Here is a 21,862-nt window from a genome sequence, read left to right on the forward strand (position 1 = left end):
GTATGTGGTAAGGGCAGGGGGATGGTGTGGTGGGGTTATCACTGCAGCTCTTCTGTAACCCCCGAGTCCTCACCTTCGATTATCTGAGATAAGCAAGGTAACAGGGCAGAAGGGGGCTGATTTTTTGTATCTTCACATCTCTGGGCCCTTCTGAATCCCGGTTGCCCTACACCGGTGGAAGACTTCCTGAGTGTCTGTTTCTCAAGTCTCCATGTGACAGTCACCTACAATGACTCTTAGAGAGCACTTCAAAAGAAAGCATATAAAAACATCATGTTAACCCTGGGAAAAAAAAAAAAAGCAGCGTTCTGGGGGCGATGGTCATTGGTGGTAACAGGCTTCCTCCCCTCTTCATGAATGGAATAAATCCCAAAGATCTAGTTGACCTTCTGGTGCCAACCAGGATACATGGACCTGAGGACCTGCAGAGTAGCAGCATTAGTACAAAGGGAGGTGACAGCCAAAAGAAGAGTGTGACTAAGGTAGGGAGAGACACCTCCACGGGGCAGAAGCCCCAAGACCTGCATGGCCAGGATGAGGTCACCTCTCAGTGCTGGAATGACAAATTATGGCTGTATTGGAGGAGGGGTTATTTTTATTTCAGGTACCCATGTCCAGAGTCCAGGGAAGGGGCAGACTTAGTTTAGCACTAGGGACCCGCTGTGCTGCAGGAAGACCCTACTTTAATAAAGAAGGTAGAGTGGAAATGTTCTAGGAGCTCAATGTCCAAGAGCATGCAGAAAAAGGATGGATATTCAGGTGAGGCTGGCTCAAGTGTCTCTGTGAAAGAGCCCCTTTTTCCTTCAGTAGTGGAGTCTGAACATCTGTAGAACATGAGATGGACCTATCTTGGAAATGCCCCCACCGTTTCTCCGTCATTGTCCTGAAATAAGAGTGTGAAAACCCTGGTCAGACTCTGCAGAGAGCGGTCGGGCTATCTGTCATTTCATTCACTCGGCTCCCAGGAGGTGGGGACAGAGTTGACGGAGGAGTGAATTGGCTTGGAGAGCACCAACCCCCACTCCTGGATTGGCTCCCCACATCCCCCAGAACTGGCTTCATCTGCCGTGGACCAGAAGGGCCCACAATGGGCCAGAAGGGTGGGAAGCACAAAGTACAGCCAACTCTCAACTATAGGCAAATGGTGGGGAGCAGCGGCCCAGATCCCTAAAGCAGCAGATGATCTAAGAGTCCTTTATTCTTGGTTTTTTGAAACACATCACATAATTCCATTTTACAGCAGATCCTCCTTCGTACAGACATGTGGCTTTTATTATTGAAATAAGTTGGCATTTCCCATCCCCGCAAGTGGTGATGAGAAAGCAGTTGACCTAGAAGCATTCTAGGCAGGAAAAGACCCTTTGTAAGACTGGGAGATACTGTGTATATGCCTGTGTATCCCATGCATGCTCATGTGCACACGCATGTCCACGTGCACCAGACTGTAATCGTTTAGACTCTGAGGTGACTTTGTATTTGAGGCATTTTGCCCACGTGGTGTCATCCTCAGGCAGCAAGTCCCTAATGCCACTACCTCTCCATAAGCAGCATCAGGGGTGGGACTTTCATAAGCCTCCATGGGAAGAGCTGGCACTTTTTGTGCTCATTTATCCAAGTCCTGTTCCACATCTCCTTCAGTTTTTCCTGACACTGACCATTCAGCCTTATCCAGTTCCCAGGCACTTAATCCCCCTTGGCCCTGGCTATGGGTTCAGTGCAGGATTGAGGCCTAATTCTTATGCTGGAGAATTGAAGGGATATGTGAGTGGGACAGCTCTATGGTCCAGCGACCCAGGAAGGGCTGCAGATGTCAGGAGCACAGCTGACTCAGAAAGCTGCTGTGCAAGCTGGGGTCTTTGAGATGCTGCCTTTGCCTTATGTGTTTTAAGAAGTCATCAGAGACAGGCACGAGATCCACAAGACCCACCAAAATGAACGAAGTGACCTCTTCCTCCATACCCAGGAGTTGAGCATCCAACATCGGCAACTTCCCAAAGATAATGTCCCTGGAGGAAATATCTCACATTATTTTCTTGAACAGAAGAAAGACAAGTCAAAAAAAAAAAATCTTATCAGTTCTGTTTTCTTTATAGGCCAGCTATAAACTAACCCCTGTCCTCCCTCAGCATGCAGAAAGACTATTTGAATACCTTGAACTCTAGGATTGTCAGCGATCACCCAGTCAGCTGGATAGAAGCCTAGGTTCTAAGTAGGACGGACCTCTTCCAACTGCCTATTATAGACCCATTCCCAGTAAAAAATAAATAAATAAATCATCACCTCCTCTGTACCATGGGCCAGAGGAGTTATTGCTCAGTTATCAGCATAGGGATTGTGTGCTTTTTAAGTGCGAGAGGTGACATCTTTGAAAATCACATAGGGCTGCTCCCTTTAGTGGGATAATTTTAGACAAATCCCTGCTAGAAAGTGCTGAGGCTCTGCTCTGCCAGCCCAGCTGGAAATCCTTGTGTGCTCTAAACCCACAGTGGTTCCCCCCACCCCCACCCCTGTTTTTTTTTTTCTCTTCTTCCTGCAGGGATGGAGTGGAGGATGTTGACAGCCAGGGGGATGGGAGCAGCCAGCCAGACACCATCTCCATCGCCTCCAGGACCTCTCAGAATACAGTGGACAGTGATAAGGTAGGACAGTGTCCCAACCTTCCTTCCCCTAAGACTTCTTGTTGGCTTACCCACCCCTGGAGAATTACCCCCAGAGGAGTTTCTTCCACTATGGAGCCCAACCTCAGGAGGCAGTTGTCTCTTTGTGCCAGCCAAAGTGGAAAGAGCAGGGCTGGAGAAGGTATGTCACCGTGCGGAGATGTTGTCTGAGGGGACAGAAGACCAGGTGATCAGCCAGACCTCTCCTGTCATGGGAGTTTAGCAGATGTGACAAGGGTGTGGCAGAGGTGAAGGGTGAGAGGGTCTGGGTCTCCTGTCCTCCGGAGACGCCCTGCCTGGGCTTCTTGGGTGGCTCTGCCTCCTGGGAGGCTGAACTTCAGGGGCCGAGGCTGGTATAGTTTCCTGAGACCTTAGTGGCTGTGACTGGCTCATATTTATAATGATTGAATAGGCTCAACTAAAGTTAGACCAATACCAGTGATTTGGCAAATGGCCAGAGATGCTGGTTGGTAGGGGCCTCCTCTCTGAAGGGGCTCCGGCGGAAAGGATGCTTTCCTCTGGCCAGAGTGTCGGGGCTCAGTTACTTAGGGGCAGAGGACCAAGAAGTGGTGTGGGAAGCAGTTGGGAGGGATATAGTAGTCTTTTGTGAGAAAGCCTGGTCACTTGGTCTCTTATATTTTGGAGCAAGTAAGCAGAAGGTAGGAGCTCTGAAGGAGAGTACAAGAAAGGGGCCTGTAGTGAAGACCCAGTGTATTTGTTCAAACCAGGGGAAGAATTCAGCTGTCTAAATTTGCAGCAGGGACAGGAAGATTTTTGTCTCCAACCCTACTCTCATTTGCTTACCTCAGGGCCAGTGAGTATGAGATGATCTTTTGCTGCATGTTAGTGATTTTGTGAATGAGGGGATGGATTCCCAAAGATGATTTGGCCCTAGTCTATCAAGACCTGGTGTGTTGGTCTGGTCCTTCAGCCTCAGGCAACAGACTGTGTCCTTGCTTCACTTTTGTTTTCTATGTTATGGGGTTTTTTGAAAATGATCTGCATTCATTAGGATTTTTCCTGATTTTTTCTTCTTACTGGGGCAAAAAAAAAAAAAAAAAAAAAAGACTGTGCCCCAGACCTTCCAAGATCACGGTGCTAAGTCACGCTCTAGACTAGTATTCAAGAACATTCAAGGTAATTCTGTCTGACATCCTGCCTTCAAGTTTCTAAGCCATTTTTGACTATCAGAGTGGATGGAAAATTGGTTTTTTCCACTTGTAAAAACATACAAAGAAAACTATTCCTGTACTTTCCTTTCTCCTCTGATCTGTTGTTTAGAAATGTAACCTAGAATATCCTATGAATGAGTGTTTCTTTTTAAACAGTCAGTGGGTGGGAAGCAAAATGCAATGTTTCCCATGTTCAGAGAGAGCCTCTTAGTTTCATGGTCCAGGGGATCCTTCCCTTCCTGCTGCTACTGCATCTTCCCACAGCCCTGACTTAGACACAGAGCCCTGTGCCAGAGCCATTTGTCTTGTCTTCGGCTCCAGCCATTCCTTGTCTTCTGGCAAGGTAAGTGAGCCAAATTAGAACACTTCTGATGGCAGGCATGTCACGATTCGTGAAGAATCCTGGTCATTTACATATTATTCTACAAATAAGGAAACTGAGGCCCAGATTGAGTGACTCACCCAGGAAAATTCTAGTAGTTCACAGAAAAGCAGGAACTAGAACCCAGATCATTCTGCTTCACTGTCATTTTTTTCTCTCACTCCAAAGGTCAAGGAGTTGTACTCCCAATGCTAAGATGAACTCAGCTGGTCAGTCTTTCTGCACATTCCACAAAACATTAGTCACATATTCTTGAAAAAGCACCTACCATGTACCAAGCTCTGTGCTGGATACTGTAGAGAGATGTGGGCTATTTGTTGAATGTGAATCCTTATTTGTGTAATTCTCGTTCAATGTGTGTCTCTCTAGCCAGGTTGTTAAGCCTTGACAAGGGCAGGGTTGTTTGTCTGCTTCACTGCTGCCCCTGGCCCGCAGCACACACGATGCTCAGGAGAGACTTGTGGGATGAATGAACAGAGGGAACACAGTCCTTGATCTCAGGAAATTCCAGCATCAGGAGGCAGCTAAAACAGCTGGTCTGAAAGCAACCAGATATACCAACATTGTATTTTTAAATATGCTCAAGAAACCTAGACATTTCCTTACCTCCAAGCAGAAAGCTTTAGTCAGCTGGAGAGCCTGGCTTGTTGGGAACAGGAACCCCCATCTCCCTTCTCAGCCCCTAGGAAACATGAGCAGTGGGTCTGGAGATGAGGCGAGATTCTGTTTTCTATACAGGGAACCTGAAAAATCACCTAGAAATAGTCACACCTTCAGAATAAAAGAGAGGGCCTGTCTGTGACCACGCACTATAGTTTAAAATGCTCTTACTCTTCTGACGTAGAACAGTGATAACAGGACAGCCATGTGCCCCTTACCTACACTCTCCTTCATCAGGCCAACCAGTAAGTGGTATCTTTGAGTTCAGAGATGTTACCAACACAGTTAAAGTTTCCCCTAACTGTACCAGCAGACCGGGAGACTGGTCTCTGCTGCTTTCCAAGCTGTCAGGTGGGCAGACTCTGAAGAAGAGCAAGGTAACAAAAATGGACTGCTGCGGGTAAACGGAACCATATTCAAGGGGAGGGAATAGGGCAGAGTCCCTTCTCAGGGACCAGGGTCATTTTAACAGCAGTTTTCTAGAAAAGACCCCAGTCTTCGTCTTCTAATCCAGAGGAATTAGAACAGTGGCACTGCTGTGCTGGTAGATGAGGAAAATGTAACCATTAAAGAGCTACGGCAGACCCACTTGAGGAGCTGCGGGGCCCTGGGGCACCTCTCCAAACACCTCGTGTGTATTTTGTGTGCTGTGGTGGGGTGGAACGAGTGTGGACACAGCCAGGTCCAAATCCCAGCTCTGTTGGGTACCTTCTGTGTCCTGTTGCGTGAGTTACTGTGCCTTAATTTCCCTATCTGTAAGACAAACACATCTACTTGGCACCTGTTAGACATTCAGTAAGGGTTAATTTCCCACCATTATTTGAGGGAAAACAAAAGTTTAGACACTCTAAATAATATTCCACGAACTGTGAGGATCTACTTCTTGAGTGGAGTTCTGCCCTCTTCCTTCATTAGCTAACTGTCGGCAGGTTCTTGTCTAGACTCCACCAAAAGGGAGGTAGCTTCAACTTACCTGTCTACGAACAGAGCAGCTTTCCTCCTCTCTCCATGTGCTAGCCCTTAGGATCTAAGGCTTAGGAATTTGTTGTCAGCATTGGCTCATGGGTTATTTGGATTATTATCCATTACTGTCAGGTATTCATTTTAATCCTTAAGTTATACCATCTTGGGCCAGTGGCAACCCCTGGACTTAGGTATTTGAAGATGGTTTTCTTGTCTTCTTTCCTAATCTTCTCTCTAGAAGTCCTCAGTTTTTCCGGCCGTTCCTTGTATTAATGTATTTTCATACCCTCCCATATCCTGGCTGCCTTCCTCTGGATTTCCTTCAGTGTAGAATGAGCTAAATAAAGTGGGGCCTCCAGATTGGTACCTAATACTGCAGATGTGACCTAACTAATACAAATTCAGCTTCTTGTTCTAGGGCCACTATGCGTAGTTTCCTCCCTACGATGGTACGTGTGTCTAGTAATACATACAGTGTTGGCTCATCAAATCTCCATGGCTGTTTTCATGGGCTGCTCTGGTTACACAGCTGATTTAGTGACCTGAGTGTTGGGAGACTTGGTATCTATGAGATTTTCTCCTGTTTAGTTCCATCCCAGTATTCTAGCATATTTTGAATATAAATTATTTCGTCCAGTATGTCAGCCACATCTCCCAGCATTATCAGATAAACATACCTTCTGGGGCTTCATCCAAATTCTTGCTAAAAAGACAAAATTGAGGGCAGCCCCTTTTCTCTACAACAGAGGATCTGGGGTTGCTTGCTTGCACTGTAAATCTTCCCATGATGAGCAATCAGTCTAATATTCTTTGTTCTTCAATAAATGCCAACAAAACCAACACGGGTGCTTCGGGAAGTAACAACAATCACTTTCTCCCAAGTTGCTTTAGTTTAATCCTCAGTGGTTCTGCATAATTAAGTTCTACCTTGTACCTGTCCTATGCAAAAGTGTTATTTCTATGAAGGCAAATGGGTGTGCTTGCTTTGTTCGATTGCGCTCTGAGCCCTTCTTTTCTTGTCCAAAAATATGCTCCTGCTTCTCTGGGCACTGTCGAGAGTGTTTTGCCTATATGTGTATTAGGAAGTGATGGGACTTGGTGATCACACTTCAAAGAAATACAGAATTACAGGATTCTGGTGAAACGAGCCTGAGTAATGAGGCGGCAGTGAAGAAGTATCTTGTTTAACATAATGGATATCTGCCGAATAATTTCCAGCTAATGGTACAGAAGCGGCCACCTGCACAGGGCTGGTCCCTGTGCATCTATTTACCATTTAGAGTAGCCATGCTGGGGACGCTCAATAAATGCTCATTGAATTGAACATTACGAACCCATCCTAGCAGAGATAGTCTCCATCAAAACATCACCATGAATTTCTAGACATGTCCAGGCTGGAGACAGGGAAGTCGAAGTGAAATTGAGTTGCAGATGCTATTCTCTTAAAAATTCTAAGGGCAGAAAACACTGCTGGAACATCCCAGGGCTGACTGTGATTTAAACAAAGAATTTCAGTAACAAGCTAGTGTGAGCTAAGATACAAGGTGGGCTGATAATGGCAGTGTGCTGTAGGGAGACAGGGAAGTGTGTGAAGAAACCTGGAGATTTCAGGACCTAACTTAATAGTTTTTAAACCGTACTGTCAAATCAGTTTAGTGGGTCATGGCCAAAATTTTGTTTCACTGATTGGTAGGGAAGGCTCAGCTTAGAGACAGTGAGGGCCCAGCTAAAGGGAAAGTCAAAGGATGCCTACAGATGGTACCTATACTAAGCGGTGGGGCAGCCTGGCTGCAGGAGCCTTCTGAGAATAGACTTCCCCAGAGCCTTTTCTGGTTTATCAGAATTCGGTAATCCTGACACCTGCACCTTGAGAGCGCTTAGCAAGCCACTAGGTGTAAGAGCCGTAGTCAGAGAAAGTTCAGTCCTTGAAGGTGTATTGGTGAGAGCCCAGCCCCTGGCATTGGTGCATTGGCGAGGGCCCAGCCCCTGCTGTCATGTGATGATTCTGAGACATGTGATGGGTCCCGGTCTGGGTTACTGCCAGGCACTCTCATGCAAGAAAATGGACAACATGCTTTCTAGAGTTTTAAGGGCCCACAGATAACTGGGTTTTGCCACTGAAGAGATAACCAGACATCTGGAAATGTGGAAACTCATCAGTGTCAGGACTAATAAACATCCTATCAATTCACACAAGATAATATTCTTTGCTTGACAAATTCTTAAAAACCATCAAGATGGTCCACCCAAGGTTGAGTCTCCAGAATGTGATTGTGACAGCTTCTTAGATTTAGCTGTGGTGCCGGAGCAGATGAGGCACCTGCTGGAGATCTGGCCCATTAAATGCACTCTACTAAAAGCGAAAGGAAATGTGATGGGGAGATACCTCAGGACTTCTGCTACTCTGCCCTTTGTCTCCGTGGGACCTAAGGGCCCTAAAATATTTCTTTATAGGGAGAGATTCATGTTACATCCTATCTAGTAACAAAACACTTTCTAACCCCTGAATAAATGAGAAGAGTACATAATTGTACTTCCAGTTACCAGGGCTTGGAGAGGATGTATCAGAAACTTAAACTTGACTTTATCAGCTAAGTGGTCCTCAGACTCAGTCACACCCACTGCGACAGCACAGTGGGTCAGAATTGCCATGTGAATCCTAGGTAGAGACATCCTGATTCTTCTCAAGGACTCGTGAGTCACTCCAAAGTGGGGAAAACACCATCTCCACTTTCAAATTGTAAGTGCAAATCATGGTTTTCCAACCCCAGTGTTCTGAATAACCCCAGCCCAGGGCTAGGTTTGAAAATAGCTTTTTTCCTAGTACAGTTCCTTGGGGGGAGGGGTGTTGGTGGAGGGCAGGGACAGGCAACGGTGGGCAAGGCCCAGCAGGGGATTTCCTGCTTCCCCAGAAACGCTGCTCCGTCCTCTCCTGAGCAGGTTCAACATAAGTATAAACACGCTGGTTTTCAGAACAAACTGATAAAGTGCGAGGAGTTGAGGTTGCAGGGTTTCCTCTAAATGAAAAGTTCATCAAATAAATGACTGGCTTCCAGCTGTTGCAAATGACCAACAGGTGTGAAGTACACTTTGCTGGAAAACTCAACCTAGGTTCACGCGGCAAAATCATAACGTCATTATTTTACCTAATATTTTGATTGATACTCCATAGCTTAAAAACCTCCCTTGAGAGACCTGCTTTTTAAAGTTGCCAATCATGTGGAAAAGCAAGTAAGTTTCATAAGCAACAGCAGCCCATGAGTATCTCGCTGCGCACGCGCAGATTGCAGGGAGGCCCAGAAGTGCTCTCAGGATGCTCAGAGCATAGCAGCCTCGAGGCATCTCTTCAGTTCTAGAGGCAGCAGGGCCCAGGGATCAGTCAGAGAAATAGGGAAACTGCAAAAGGTGATTTACCAGTAGATTAGATCTGCGTGTGGTAGCTGCAGGGGTGGCCATAAGCCAGATCTGAGTAGGGATGAGGTTGGACCTTGGAGACATGGAAGCTCAGGGAAGAAAGGAACTTTAGAGATCATCTATCCCTCTGCCTTCATGGACATGTGTAAAAGAAACAAAGTGACTTGCTCAGAGTCACAAAGCCGGTTAGTTAATGGCAGACCTAGGACTGAATCCCAACTTAATCTCCTGCCTGTTAAATTGGATTAAAAACATAGTACTTTTGTAGTAACCATGATCGTTTAACTTTTAGAACCTTGTAAGCAAAACCAAACACTGTTGTTACCCCTTCTCTGGAAGCCTCTGCACCCCCGCCCTGGCCCATGCCAATCTGTGATGACCCAAGTAAATTACACAGTGGTTCCATAGCCCGGTCAAGCGCCTCCAGGGGCTGGCGTGTGGCAGAGCAGGGAGAGATAACTTCCCAAGTATGAATGCCTATGGCAGACTCTTTGATACCGAAAACTTGTGACTCATAGACTGGCCTTGGTGGGATTGGGATTCTGCCCTAGACAGTGTCTTCAGGCCTCTCAAGGCAACTTCTTGGTTGGGCTCTGAGAGCTTGGCAGTGAGCACTGAGTTGTGACAACGCCGATCCCTGCTTCCAAGCTGCTTGGGAGCAGTGAGTCCTGCCGCAGCCCCGCATAAATACTAACTCTATTTTTAAAAATCTCGGTGGAAGGAGAAAGCAAATTTGAGAGCAAGCCAAGATGTTAAAGTGGAATAGCTGGTGACAGTCCAAGGCAAACAAGACCCAAGTGAGTATGCCTTCTGCCGGACACATCCTGCTTGGGAGGAGGGGCACGAGCGGGGAGATGGCACAGGTTGGGGGGCCAAGGGCAAAGACAGAAGTGATGGCTTTCAGAGCAAGGATTTTATTGGAGTATTCTGCACAGACCTCTTGACGTACCACTTAACCTTTTTTTTCTTCTGCGTCAGTTAATAGGTTCTTTCAGTGCAGAACAAAAGACTACGAATGCCTTATTAAAGCTAATGGTCGGGGTGCCTGGGTGGCTCAGTCGGTTAAGTGTCTGCCCTGGCTCAGGTCGTGATCTCAGGGTCCTGGGATCTAGCCCAGCGTTGGGCTCCCTGCTCAAGTGGGGAGCCTACTTCTCCGTCTCTCTCTGCCCCTCCCCCCACTCGTGTACTCTCTCTCACTCTGCTCTCTCTCTCTCTCAAACAAATAAATACAATCTTTAAAAAAAATAAATAAAGCTGTAGTAGGGGAAACAGGCTATGAGAAATACTGTTCTTAGCAAGTAGAACTCGCGGGCGGTTAGAAGTGACACCTGGAGTATGGTGTCTGGTGGTAAACCATCCTGGCGGGTATGAAAATTAACTCTTTCAGAAAATTCAAGCAGAAATGTTGCTGGAAATGAATTTTTGGAGCCAGAGCAGTGAGACTAGAATGGATGGAACAGGCGAAGGGGGCTTTGAAGTGGGTGTCGTGCTCCATCCGGAGCTACCAATACCGTGAAAACATGACAGAGGTTCTCTGGGGCCACAGCATGGCATTCTCGGGAAGAGCCTGTTGGGTAGCAAGTGGGTAAATATTACCCTGTCTCCTGATCTTGAGCTTAGATTGGAAACGCTTGCTTGGGGTTTACCTGCCTGGCAGCTTAGTGTTGCTTCCTCACGGCTGATGGCTACTGCCCCCGTCTGCCACGACCCGTGTGATGTAGTAGACAGAAAACGGGCACGTGTGGGTCTCAGAATTTGTGGCATTGGAGTGAGGTGATGTGATCCTTACTGCCAGAAAACAGGGCCTTGTCAAGAGAAGCCCGTGCGAACGTCCTCCCTAGGGGCCCTCTGTAAGAAGCCACAGTGAGGACGGGACTTTGGCTCCGGGCCTGTCCCCAGGGCAGTAAGTAGGAAATGCCTTCTGAGGGGGCAGCATCCTGCTTCTGCCCTGATCGCTCTTCCTGTGGAGAGAAAACTGCTAGAAGAAGATGCAGAACTATGCACAGGAGACCCGTGGGAGGTATCCTTTCCGTCGTTTCAGGCAGACCCTCGGCCCTACCAGTCCATCTATCCATTCTTCCCCGCCATGTGCCGCGCCCACGTGACCCTGGCCATGCTGTGTGTCAGAGCTGGTGGGCAGTGTGCAGCCTCCCCAGATGTAAGGGCTGCAAGCTGGGTCTTCCCAGTTCAGAGTGTTCATCTCCTGTCCTTTTTTTAATGCTCTACTTGGCTCTGTTTGGAATTGGTAATTGGAGAGAGATGTATACACTGACTCCAAGCTCGGGAGAGCTGTTCCTCTAATCTGTGTGGCCTCTGCTGATGCCGGCCGTGGAATGCTTAGTGAGTGCTCCCTGAACACTGGCAATCGCAAGGGCTTGTATCCTCTCTGAACTTTATGATGTACTGAAAGGGGAAAAAAGCCTCTAGCTTTTACTATGTCTGTCTCCTGTCTCCTGCTAGCTCCTCCTTCAGCTGCAGGAATGGGGTTTAAAAAATTTCATTTGCTATTTGCTGTCACCGGCTTCCATACACGTGGAAGACATGACTTAGTGAACACCAGAGGAGATGAAAAAGGCATTGTCTTTTCTTTTCCTCGGGATTTTGATGGATGCCACCTTTTTATCTCACAAATCCATCAGCGTTTATTGAACTCACCTATGTAGCAGGCACTGTTTTAGACATACGGGATATGGCATTGACCAAAACAAAACCCCTTGCTTTCCTGCTTTGACCTCTTCCCTGCTGATGTGAGCCTAAATATGTTCAATGTTAAGGCGTTTGGAATTCACTGGAACTGACTTTTGTTTTAACCTCTACTTCCATACATGTCTCTGTGACTGATACCATTGCAGCTTTTATCTAAAAAGAACTCAGCCTTTCTTTTAAAAAGATCATTTGGGAACACTTGAAGGTAGTCCTGCAATTTTTAATTCCCTGATTCATAACCATTTCAAATTAGAATGCCAGATTTCTCTCCCCCCCGCCAGTCACACACACACACACACACACACACACGCGATCTTTTGGCTCTGGTGGCAGTCAGCACACTCCTGATTAGAGAAGGTTTACATTCATGGCAGGTGGACAGACATTCTAGACAAAAAGAAAAGAGCAAGAAGTATTCAGTGTAACCCCTAAATACTTTTAAATTTCATCTATCTCATGAAACAGGAATATCAGAAGGAAGTTGTTCTTGAAAAAGAAAGAAAGAAAGAAAGAAAGAAAGGAAGAAAGAAAGAGAGAAAGAATTATTCTAGTATATGTGCTGCCGAAGCGAGCACAGAAAGAATTATTCTAATTAAAAAAAAAAAAGATGTGAAGGGATGAGGAGTGGGGGGGGAATGGTTGTTCAAGGGAGGTGCTTTGAACTACAGAATCTGAAATTTATAATGCAGAGTCCAGCCCTCCCCACTCCCACTGCATGCACAACCCCCCAAAACAAGAGCAGTCACAATTTTTATGCCTTTTCCTCATAGGATATTAAGAACCTTTGTTGCATTCATGAAAAAATTTTTAAAAAATCCCCAAAAAGAAAGATTTCTAGGATATGTTCTCATTTAAACTCAAGACAGTATTTCTAACAGGGGAACGTGAAGTCCAGACCACTAGGTTGGTTGTGTTAGTTATTTATTTATTTATTTATTTATTTATTTATTTTTTAAAGATTTTATTTATTTATTTGACAGAGATAGAGACAGCCAGCGAGAGAGGGAACACAAGCAGGGGGAGTGGGAGAGGAAGAAGCAGGCTCATAGCGGAGGAGCCTGATGTGGGGCTCGATCCCGGAACGCCGGGATCACACCCTGAGCCGAAGGCAGACGCTTAACCGCTGTGCCACCCAGGTGCCCCATAAAGAGCAAACTAGTTGGCACAGCCATGAACCCATGACCAAGTAAAAGAGATCTGTGAGCAGAGAAAAATGAAATTAGAGGTAAAATAGAAAATTATTTAAAATATATTTGAAAATTATTTCAAATGATTTCATTCTTTTATTCAGTGGAATTTTATTGAGTGTCCACCGATGACAAGATACCTTGGAGATTCAGAATATATAAGAACAACCTCTGTCCTTGCACACCCCAAGTGTCTTATATGTGATGCCAAACACAGTGGCTGTGGATGCGTTTCATGTATTTATGAAAGGGGACAGTTGTACTTAGCACCTCCTTTATGCTGGCTGCTTTGCTAGGAACCCGAGAAGTTACAAAGAGAAAGTGTCAGCTGAGAGACATGCTGACCACACTGTCTGCTAAGCTTTGTAACAGAAGCATACCCACTTTGTGCAACAAATTCAGCCTGGCAAATTGGATGGCTTCTATACCAAAAGTGAGATTTGAGCTTGGCCTTAAAGTTCATCTTCCTTTCTATTTCTCCTCCTTTGTTTCAGTTTTGATCCCAAAATAGTTGTTCTAATCATGGACAGTATGTAAAGGAGAAGTCCTATTGATACATCTGTATCAAAAGAATTATTTTGTTTTGATGTAGAATTTGACTTTTTTTTTTAATGTGCTATTCACTCTGATGGGAACTGTTCAAAAAACTCATTAGAATCTTTACCAAAATCATCTTGTACTTCCTCATAATAATGTAATTAAGCCTGTTTTTCCTTAAGCATATGCATTCAAGATTCTTAAAATGAAACGAACTTTCAAAGTAGTAATAGATGCATGTGTTTCAAAATGTAGATATTCTTCCTGAAAGATTCTTTAAAAACATGACAGCTCATATTTACTTACTCTTCTTAAAAATGTTTAAACAAGTAGTAGCATACAGTAAGTACTGTTTTACACTTTTTCCATGTAACCAGTTTGGGTAATCATACAGTAGGTCAGTAGGTCATGTAGTGCCGCTTCATTCTTTGTGGTGGCTGTGTGGCATTCCATTACCATAATTTATTTAACTTGTTCTCTATCGATGGGTAAATGGGAGGTTTCCAATCTCTTGCCATTACAAACAAGGCTGTAATTAATAGCTTTGTACGGATATAGTTTCTTACACTTGTGAATCATGAGTATAGTAACAGGGTAACTTCCTAAAAGCACAACTATCCCTTTTAAATTTTGATACACATTGTCACATTACCCCGTGTGGATGTTGCCCCGGTCTGTACTCCCGTAAGAGTGCCAGTTTCCCCCCAGTCATGCAAGCTAGTGTAGCATCGATATTTTTGCCTTTTCCAATCTGATATCAGATACTCTAAAAATAATCCTTACTCATGATTGCTCTGGTATGATTTGTTTAACGGTTTAACTGGTAACTATTATTTTCTTTTGTTTTTATTGAGATAAATATTTAAGCAGTATTTCATCTATACTGTTACCCAAATGCAACTTGTGGGGTTGTCTGATTAATGTTAATTATACTTTTGTTTCTATGGATAGAGTACATCCCCAATTATAAATATCTGGTATACATTAAACTTTTTAGGTTTTTTTTTTTTTAAGATTTTATTTATTTACTCGACAGAGATAGAGACAGCCAGTGAGAGAGGGAACACAAGCAGGGGGAGTGGGAGAGGAAGAAGCAGGTTCATAGCAGAGGAGCCTGACGTGGGGCTCGATCCCACAATGCCAGGATCACGCCCTGACCCGAAGGCAGACGCGTAACCGCTGTGCCACCCAGGTGCCCCAACTTTTTAGGTTTTTTTAAAAATAAAATATGTATGCTGAAAATGCATACAAACTCCTAAACAAGTGAATGGACAATTATAAAGTGAATATACAGGAAATAACCATGTAAGTCATAGATGCAGGACATTGCCAGCTTTCCAGAACCCCCCTGTGTGCCCCTCCCTGATCACAACCCTGTTCTTCTCCCCTAGAGGTAATCATTCTCTAAACATTCGTAATAATACTGTCCTTACTTTCCTTTATATTTTTACCTCCTTTGTATGTGTCCCCAAGCAATGTAGTTTCAGTGTGGCTGTTCTTAAATTTTATATGACTGGAATTATACTCTGTGTGTGTGTGTGTGTGTGTCTTCTCTTGCTCAACACTTATTTTGGTGGAATTCATCCATGCTGATGCGTATAGGTCATTAATTTTCACTGTTGTATAATATTCCGTTGTATGACTATACCACAATTTATCCATTCTCTACATGGGATGTTTGGGGCTGTTGGAGCAGTACTGCTGTAAATATTTTTTTATATGTATCCTTGTGTGCATGTGCTTGAGTTTCTCTAGGGTGTAAAGCAAGGAGTGGAATTTCTAGGTGAACAGAAAAGGAATTGCCAAGTAATGGGGTATATCTGTATCTATACCTTCTACTTTACTAGTTGGTGTAAACTATTTTTCAAAATGCTGGTACCAAACTGCCGCTCGTACCAGTATGTGTGAGATTTTCAGTTGCTGTGCAGCCTCACCTATACTTGATATTGTCAGACTTCAAAATTCTTGCAGGTCTAGTGGGGATGTGGTAGTATCTGCTAATGGTTTTAATTTGCATTTCCCTAATCACTAATGAGGTTGAACACTTTGTCATGTCCTTATTGGGCCTTTGGATTTTCTTTTATGATGCCCCATTCAAGCCTTTTGCCCATGTATCTAGTGAGTTTCTAGGGGTTTCTTGTATGCATTTTTAGGAGTTGTTCATATTCTAGATACTAATATTCTAGTTATTAGTCCTTTATTGGTTATACATGTTCTAAATATCTGTTCTCACTCTGTGGTGCATCTTTTTACTCTCTTTATTCTGTCTTGATAAACATGAAATTTGGCATTTTGAAATCAATATATTTATAAGTTAGAGGTTCATATGATGTCGCATATGAGACATTTCCTACATTTAGTATTTTAAAATATAATTCACCATTTCTCCTCAGAATAGTATAGCAACATGGGAACTTTAATGCAGGTTTCTGTCGCTCCCTAAATTTTCCTCCTCTGTTGTAATGAAAGAATAAGAACTACTTGACTTTTTGAAATGTATTTGTCTATTGTCATACATTATATAACAGGTTATACAGCCAAAGCAATGCAATGTGTTAGAAAAAAAAAGGTGATAAATATATTGGATTCGGAACTCAGCTGTCCAACAAATAGATCCAAGATATAGGGAGGAAATCTTCACATAGCAAAACTAAACATCTGTGCTCACAGGAAAGTCTCTCAAATCCTGATTTTATATGTAATTCTTACCTTCATGGCCATCTAGTTACTTAGCCCATAGAAAAATTAGAAAGGGCGACAGTTACTTCTGTCTAGACCCACGAATAGCCACAAAGGCTGAGCTACTGTCAGCAAGAGAGGAAGCAGAAAAGCTCTGAGAGCAAAGCTGATGGATGAATTAAAGCTCTAACAGTTTGGTTCTGTTTAGTAAGGGTACCAAGAAAGCATCATGACTGGGCATGTCTGAGGGCTCCCTTACATCCTGCACTACACCATAATTAATACTCATGTTGGTATTTATAACTGCTAACAGAAGTGGAAATTAGTTCAATGTATTCTGCTTAAGAAGGCGGAGAGTCAAGGATATTTATAAAAATGGTTAAATTGGGGAGATAAAATGTTGGTGTTTACCTTTAGTAAACTTGATTATCCCGACAGCACATTTCCCAAGGGGTTCTCGAGAACTGAGGTGATGTTCACTGGTTTACCTTAGTGGAATGATTTGTAAAGATGAAACTCAACTTTTCTCAGTCCTTGTGATTGACTCCAATAAGACTGATGACTACCCGCCTTTGGCATTTACTGAGCATCTGTATAATCCCATCTCGTGCAAGCCACTGTCTTCTCACACATGACCTATGAACAAAACATCCTAACTGGTCCCCAGACATTCACTCTTACCTCCCTCCACTCTCTTCTCCGTTCTGCAGCCAGCATGATCTTTTTAAAATGCAAGCTGTCCATGTCACTTTGTGGCTTCCAGCCCTTCACTAGCGTCCCTTGTTCTTAGGATAAATATCAAAATCTTCAACATGATCGATGTGACTGCATGATCTGGGCCTCAGCCCACTTCTCTGGCCTCATGGGGGCCGTTTTTCCTCCTGTGTCCCGCCTTGCAGCCTGCCTGGGCTTCCTTGAACGTGCCAGGGTTCTTCCCAGCCCAGGGCCTGCATATAGGGGCCTGTGTTTTCTCTGCCTGGAAGCTTCTTTCTCCTCCCATGCCTAAGTCCACCCCTTTTACGAACCTCTCTTCTTTCTGATTTTAGTCTGTCCTGACCCATTGCCTAAGTCCCTTCCCCAAGTCACATCTGTCACGACGCCCTGTACTGTTATTTCCTGTCATCATGACCATAAGCATTTGTGTGGTTATATGATTGGCTCCTCCACCAGGCTGAGGACAGAAGGATGTCTGTTTTATATTGCCACTGCTCCACTGAATCCAGCAAAGTACTGACTCATGGAAGGTGCTCGGTAAATATTTGTGAAAGGAATAAATGAAGAACAAATAAACATACGGTAACATGTTTGGCATTGTGGATAAGAGCGAGATCTAGAAATTGGGACCAGGTGTAATTAAGAAAATCAAAATCCTAGTTCAGGAGGATCAGAGGAGTTTCAGCATTAGACTCTACTGAGTGGGTAGAGTTTATCCAGGCAGCACTGGGAGGGGGGCAGAGGAAGGTCGTTCTACATGGATGAAATGGTAAGAGCCAGTAAGGGAGAAGGGGAAACATCGAATTCTGGGTTGTGAGGTGAGCTATGAAAAATAAGACCGGAAGTATTGCTTGGGTCAGATTACAGCAGATGCTGCACACCATTCAAAGGAATTTAGATTTTATTGGTTAGCATCCAAGAAAAACCGAGGGTTTTTCTTTTTTGTTTTGGCATGATGGTTACTTTTATCCTCACCTAGATGTACCACAGTCATCTTACTCTCTGATCCTTTCACTAGACTCAGAAAGAGTTCAATGTTAACCCATCCACAAGCCCCTGAATCTCATCCTTTGTACCTACTCGAGTATCTCACTCCAGCACCTCCTCTCCCGCATGTCGTCAACCAGCTCCCGTCCACCCGTGTTGTTACCTCATGCTCCGGGGAGAGCTGCACTTGAACTTCTCCTGATTCTTCTTTCTCTACATCCTCCCTACCTCCAACCATAGTTGTTGCTTCAGTTCTGATGTCCATGACAAAAATGCCAAGATTATATAGCTCTGAAGTGACTTTACTCCTCATGGCGGTTTTCATATGAGTTTATTCACTCACCCCCCCATGTGCCAGGCCCTGTGCCAGGATGGAGATGTGTGTGAAGCAAAACAGGCCAGTCCCCACCTGTATGAAGGCTAAGTTCTACTGAGGAACCAGAAAACCGACAAGCAAATTCAAGACCAAATGGCCACATAATGAGCAGGGTTAGAGCTGAGCACAGTCATTACAACTGGTTGCCTCTGTGTTTCCATTTGGATGTCTGACTTTTCCTCGGTCTCAGTCTCAATCTCAATCTCAAAAAATGATTTCCTTCTTCTCTCAAACTGGTAACCTGGGTGACTTCCCTGTTTGGGGCAGACTTCCCTGATAGCCAGTCTATTGCCGAGTCCTGAGGACGAATCCCTCAAAATCTCTGTCACACCACCCTGTCAGGCCTTGGTTGCCCTTTGCTGAAATTCTTTCAGTAACCTCCTAAGTGGCCTCCCTGCTTTCTGGGATTTTGCTCCTGCATCTTATCTTTTCTTATCTCCTGACACCAGATTCATGCTCCTAAAGCTTTTCTTTCATTTCTCACTTGCCAGTTAAAAGCCGTCAGTAGCACATTCACTAAGGATAAAGGACAGGCCCATGTCCAAAATGTTTGTATAGTTTTCCCTCTGACACATGATCCTTTAGAGACCTTTATCTGTTCTGCATACTATGATGCACCTACTTTCGGTTGAATCAGATGAAACTACTGTTTTTGTGATCTAAAAAATGGGTGAATATTGGCATTTATATATTTCAACCTAATTACACTTATCAAATAAGTGGTTGCCTATATGTCTTTCTCCCATGTTACATGTGAGTTCCTTAAGAATCGTATCTTGGTCTTCATGCTGCTCATGGCTCTCCTGTCTGCTGTCTCTCTGCAGCATCTCCTGTCTACTGCAGCATCTAGCACGTAATAAATAATGGCAGTTGAATGTCCCTGGTCACATCGTGCTTGGCTCCTGCTTACGTCCTTCTCCAGTGATGCTTACTGACTTGTATAATCACATCTGGCCCGCCCTTCACTGCCAGCCAGACTCATGCCACCTTCGTGCAGATGCTCACTACTCCCCCCACACACACACCTCTCAGCCACCAGTGTTGCCCATGCCCTGCCCGCACACACACAAACAAGCAAGTCAGATACCATTCTTTTAACATTCAGGGCATATGTTATGTGTTTTACTTGGATTTGCCACATTGTTGAGCATAACATCGCACTCTTAACAACGAGTTGAGAAATCTCTGTTTCTAGCCCTATCCCTCACGCTGGGACCCAGCCCCGTTTCCAACTGTCTGTGGCATTACTGCACTTGGATGACTCGCCTTGCTGTCCTTAGCAGGCCTGAAACTGGACTCTTCACCTACCATCTCCCAGATAATCTTTTCTTAACCCCCATCCATAGCTTTGCCTCTCAGCCATCATGGCTCTCCTTCATTCTTGATCCTTTTCCTGAAATCATGTTGCAGTGGATCACCACAGCGATGGCATATTCTTCATCCTGGCTCTGGACTTTCATGGACTATGTAAAGTCTGTCTCTGGGAGCTTCAAGAGGAGAAGCATGGCTCCCAAACCACAGTAGCATTCTCTAGGACCTACAGGCTCCTGGTACACAGGCCCCTTCCCCCGGTTCTGCCCCTCTTCTGGCTCCCTTGCTGTCGGCAAAGCTTTCCTCTAATACATGTTTTCTGGTAGATTATCTGTGTGATTATCTTCACTAAGTAGAATGATCTTTTAAATAATAATTGCCTTTCCTACCAACCTATCACAGACATCACCATGTCTCCAAAATTATTTCTCTGTACTGATAGATATGTTTCTGACCTCAGGAAGAGTGTTGTTGAAACAAGTTTTCTTTGTTATTAGAATGATTTCTGGAGTCCCTTCCCTCAGCACCCTGTGAGATAGCATTTTCTTCCAGTTCGCTGGTGTTCCCTGTGAGTTAGCTTTTACCTCAGCAGCTGAGTCCGAGATCCGGGAAGACAAGGCTCACACGTGATAGCTTCTGTCATCTGCAGTGCACTGACATAGACATGCTCAGATATTCACAGACATTCATAGACATGCTCAGAAAAGACTTGTTTGAATAGTATGTTTTATGTGTATAACTTCCGTTTTTGTATATTTATGGGTTGTGTGTCTCCGAATGTGTCTCCATACACTCTCTAAGAAATAGTCATCTACGTGGTTTGGGAGGCAGGGATCTCTTGGACATATCCCCTGGCCATCGGGCCATGAGGCCCATGACATTTTAAGCTATTATTAAGTCATGGGCTCCAAAAGCTCCTGGCTGTTGCTGGCCACGTGACCTTCCTACAGTGTACAGTTCCTTTCCTCCCATCTGCTTGGGAGCCTTCCTTTTCCTTCTGAATAGGAAAGACTAGTTTTTCTGTTTTAAACATAAAAAAGCAATGTGTATGTGTATATGTTTGGGTATTTGTGCTTATGTATGCAGATGTACATATATATGTATATACATATATGTGCGCATGTATGTATTTATGAAGGAAATACACCAAAATGTAAATAGTGGTTATTTCTGGATGGTGGCTTTTTCCAAATTCTCTATGACAAGAAAATTACTTTTATTAACAAAGAAAACCCTAATCGATGTCATTTTTAAAGGACAGGGAGGAACACAATTATTAGATTGTTGCTGAGATCAACCCTCAACATGAACCAAGGACAAGGCAACAAGCAGGTACCTCGTAGGAAACGGGGATTGACTTCTCAGTAGCTCAAGAGGAAGGAAAGTGACCAGAGAGTGAATTTGGGCTGACGTGTAGGATGGGCCAAGGTTGTAAGCTGAGGAACCAGAAACTGTGTTTCGTTGTGTAGATCAGGAGCCTGGGACAGTGAAAGGAAAGAGAAGAAAAATTCAGGGAGTGGCCAGTTGGGGGTGACAAGGAGATGAGGAGTTTGTCAGAGTTTTCCCCCAAATGCAGCTATTTAATGCAACTATGGAAAAGGTGAGGAAAAGCTGAAAGTATACAAGTCCAAGAGACTCCATGGAGAGATACGCAGAGTGAGAGACAGAAAGCCCACATGTTTCAAGTTTGGTTTTAAGCCCCTGTAATTCCAGAGCGGGAGGTTTCCAGAATGACTCAGCATGGGGATGCTGGGACTCAGGTGAGGAGGACACAGAGAGCCTCCATGAAGGAAATGGGTTACTCTGCATGGGCAGCAAGGTTTCAAATAGGAGGTTCATCCATTAGGTCAAGACCCAGCTCTCTCCCGGCCCCTCACCTCCCTCTCTCCCTTCAGCTCCCACAGTCTAAGGGCAGAGGGAATGTTTTCTGATAAGAATTCTTGGTAAAGAGGCAATTTACAACCTTCCTGAACTTGAAATGAAACCAAAAAATTACATGACACAAATATTTTCAAGGATGTTTCTCCCACACTGCCTAGTTCTGTGGTTCTCTCAGAGGATTCCCTGAGCAGAGGGAGAAACAGAAAGAGAAAAACAGGGAAATGGCCTCTTCCCTG

At 44.5% G+C, this 21,862-nt stretch overlaps 1 protein-coding gene across 4 annotated transcripts in view; it reads left to right on the plus strand.

The window, feature by feature from the left end:
- The window catches only part of LOC103678822 (kalirin RhoGEF kinase), a 453,600-nt gene that overhangs the window by 426,092 nt on the left and 5,646 nt on the right, over positions 1 to 21,862 (plus strand). For all 4 annotated transcript variants that reach the window (XM_040621337.1, XM_040621339.1, XM_040621338.1 and 1 more), the window contains exon 33: positions 2,537 to 2,639. In XM_040621337.1, the coding sequence (XP_040477271.1) occupies positions 2,537 to 2,639 (103 nt within the window). The remainder of the gene's footprint in view (positions 1 to 2,536; positions 2,640 to 21,862) is intronic.

The sequence above is a fragment of the Ursus maritimus genome, unplaced genomic scaffold (genome assembly GCF_017311325.1).
Source record: "Ursus maritimus isolate PB19 unplaced genomic scaffold, ASM1731132v1 scaffold_4, whole genome shotgun sequence".
Lineage (NCBI taxonomy): Eukaryota > Metazoa > Chordata > Mammalia > Carnivora > Ursidae > Ursus > Ursus maritimus.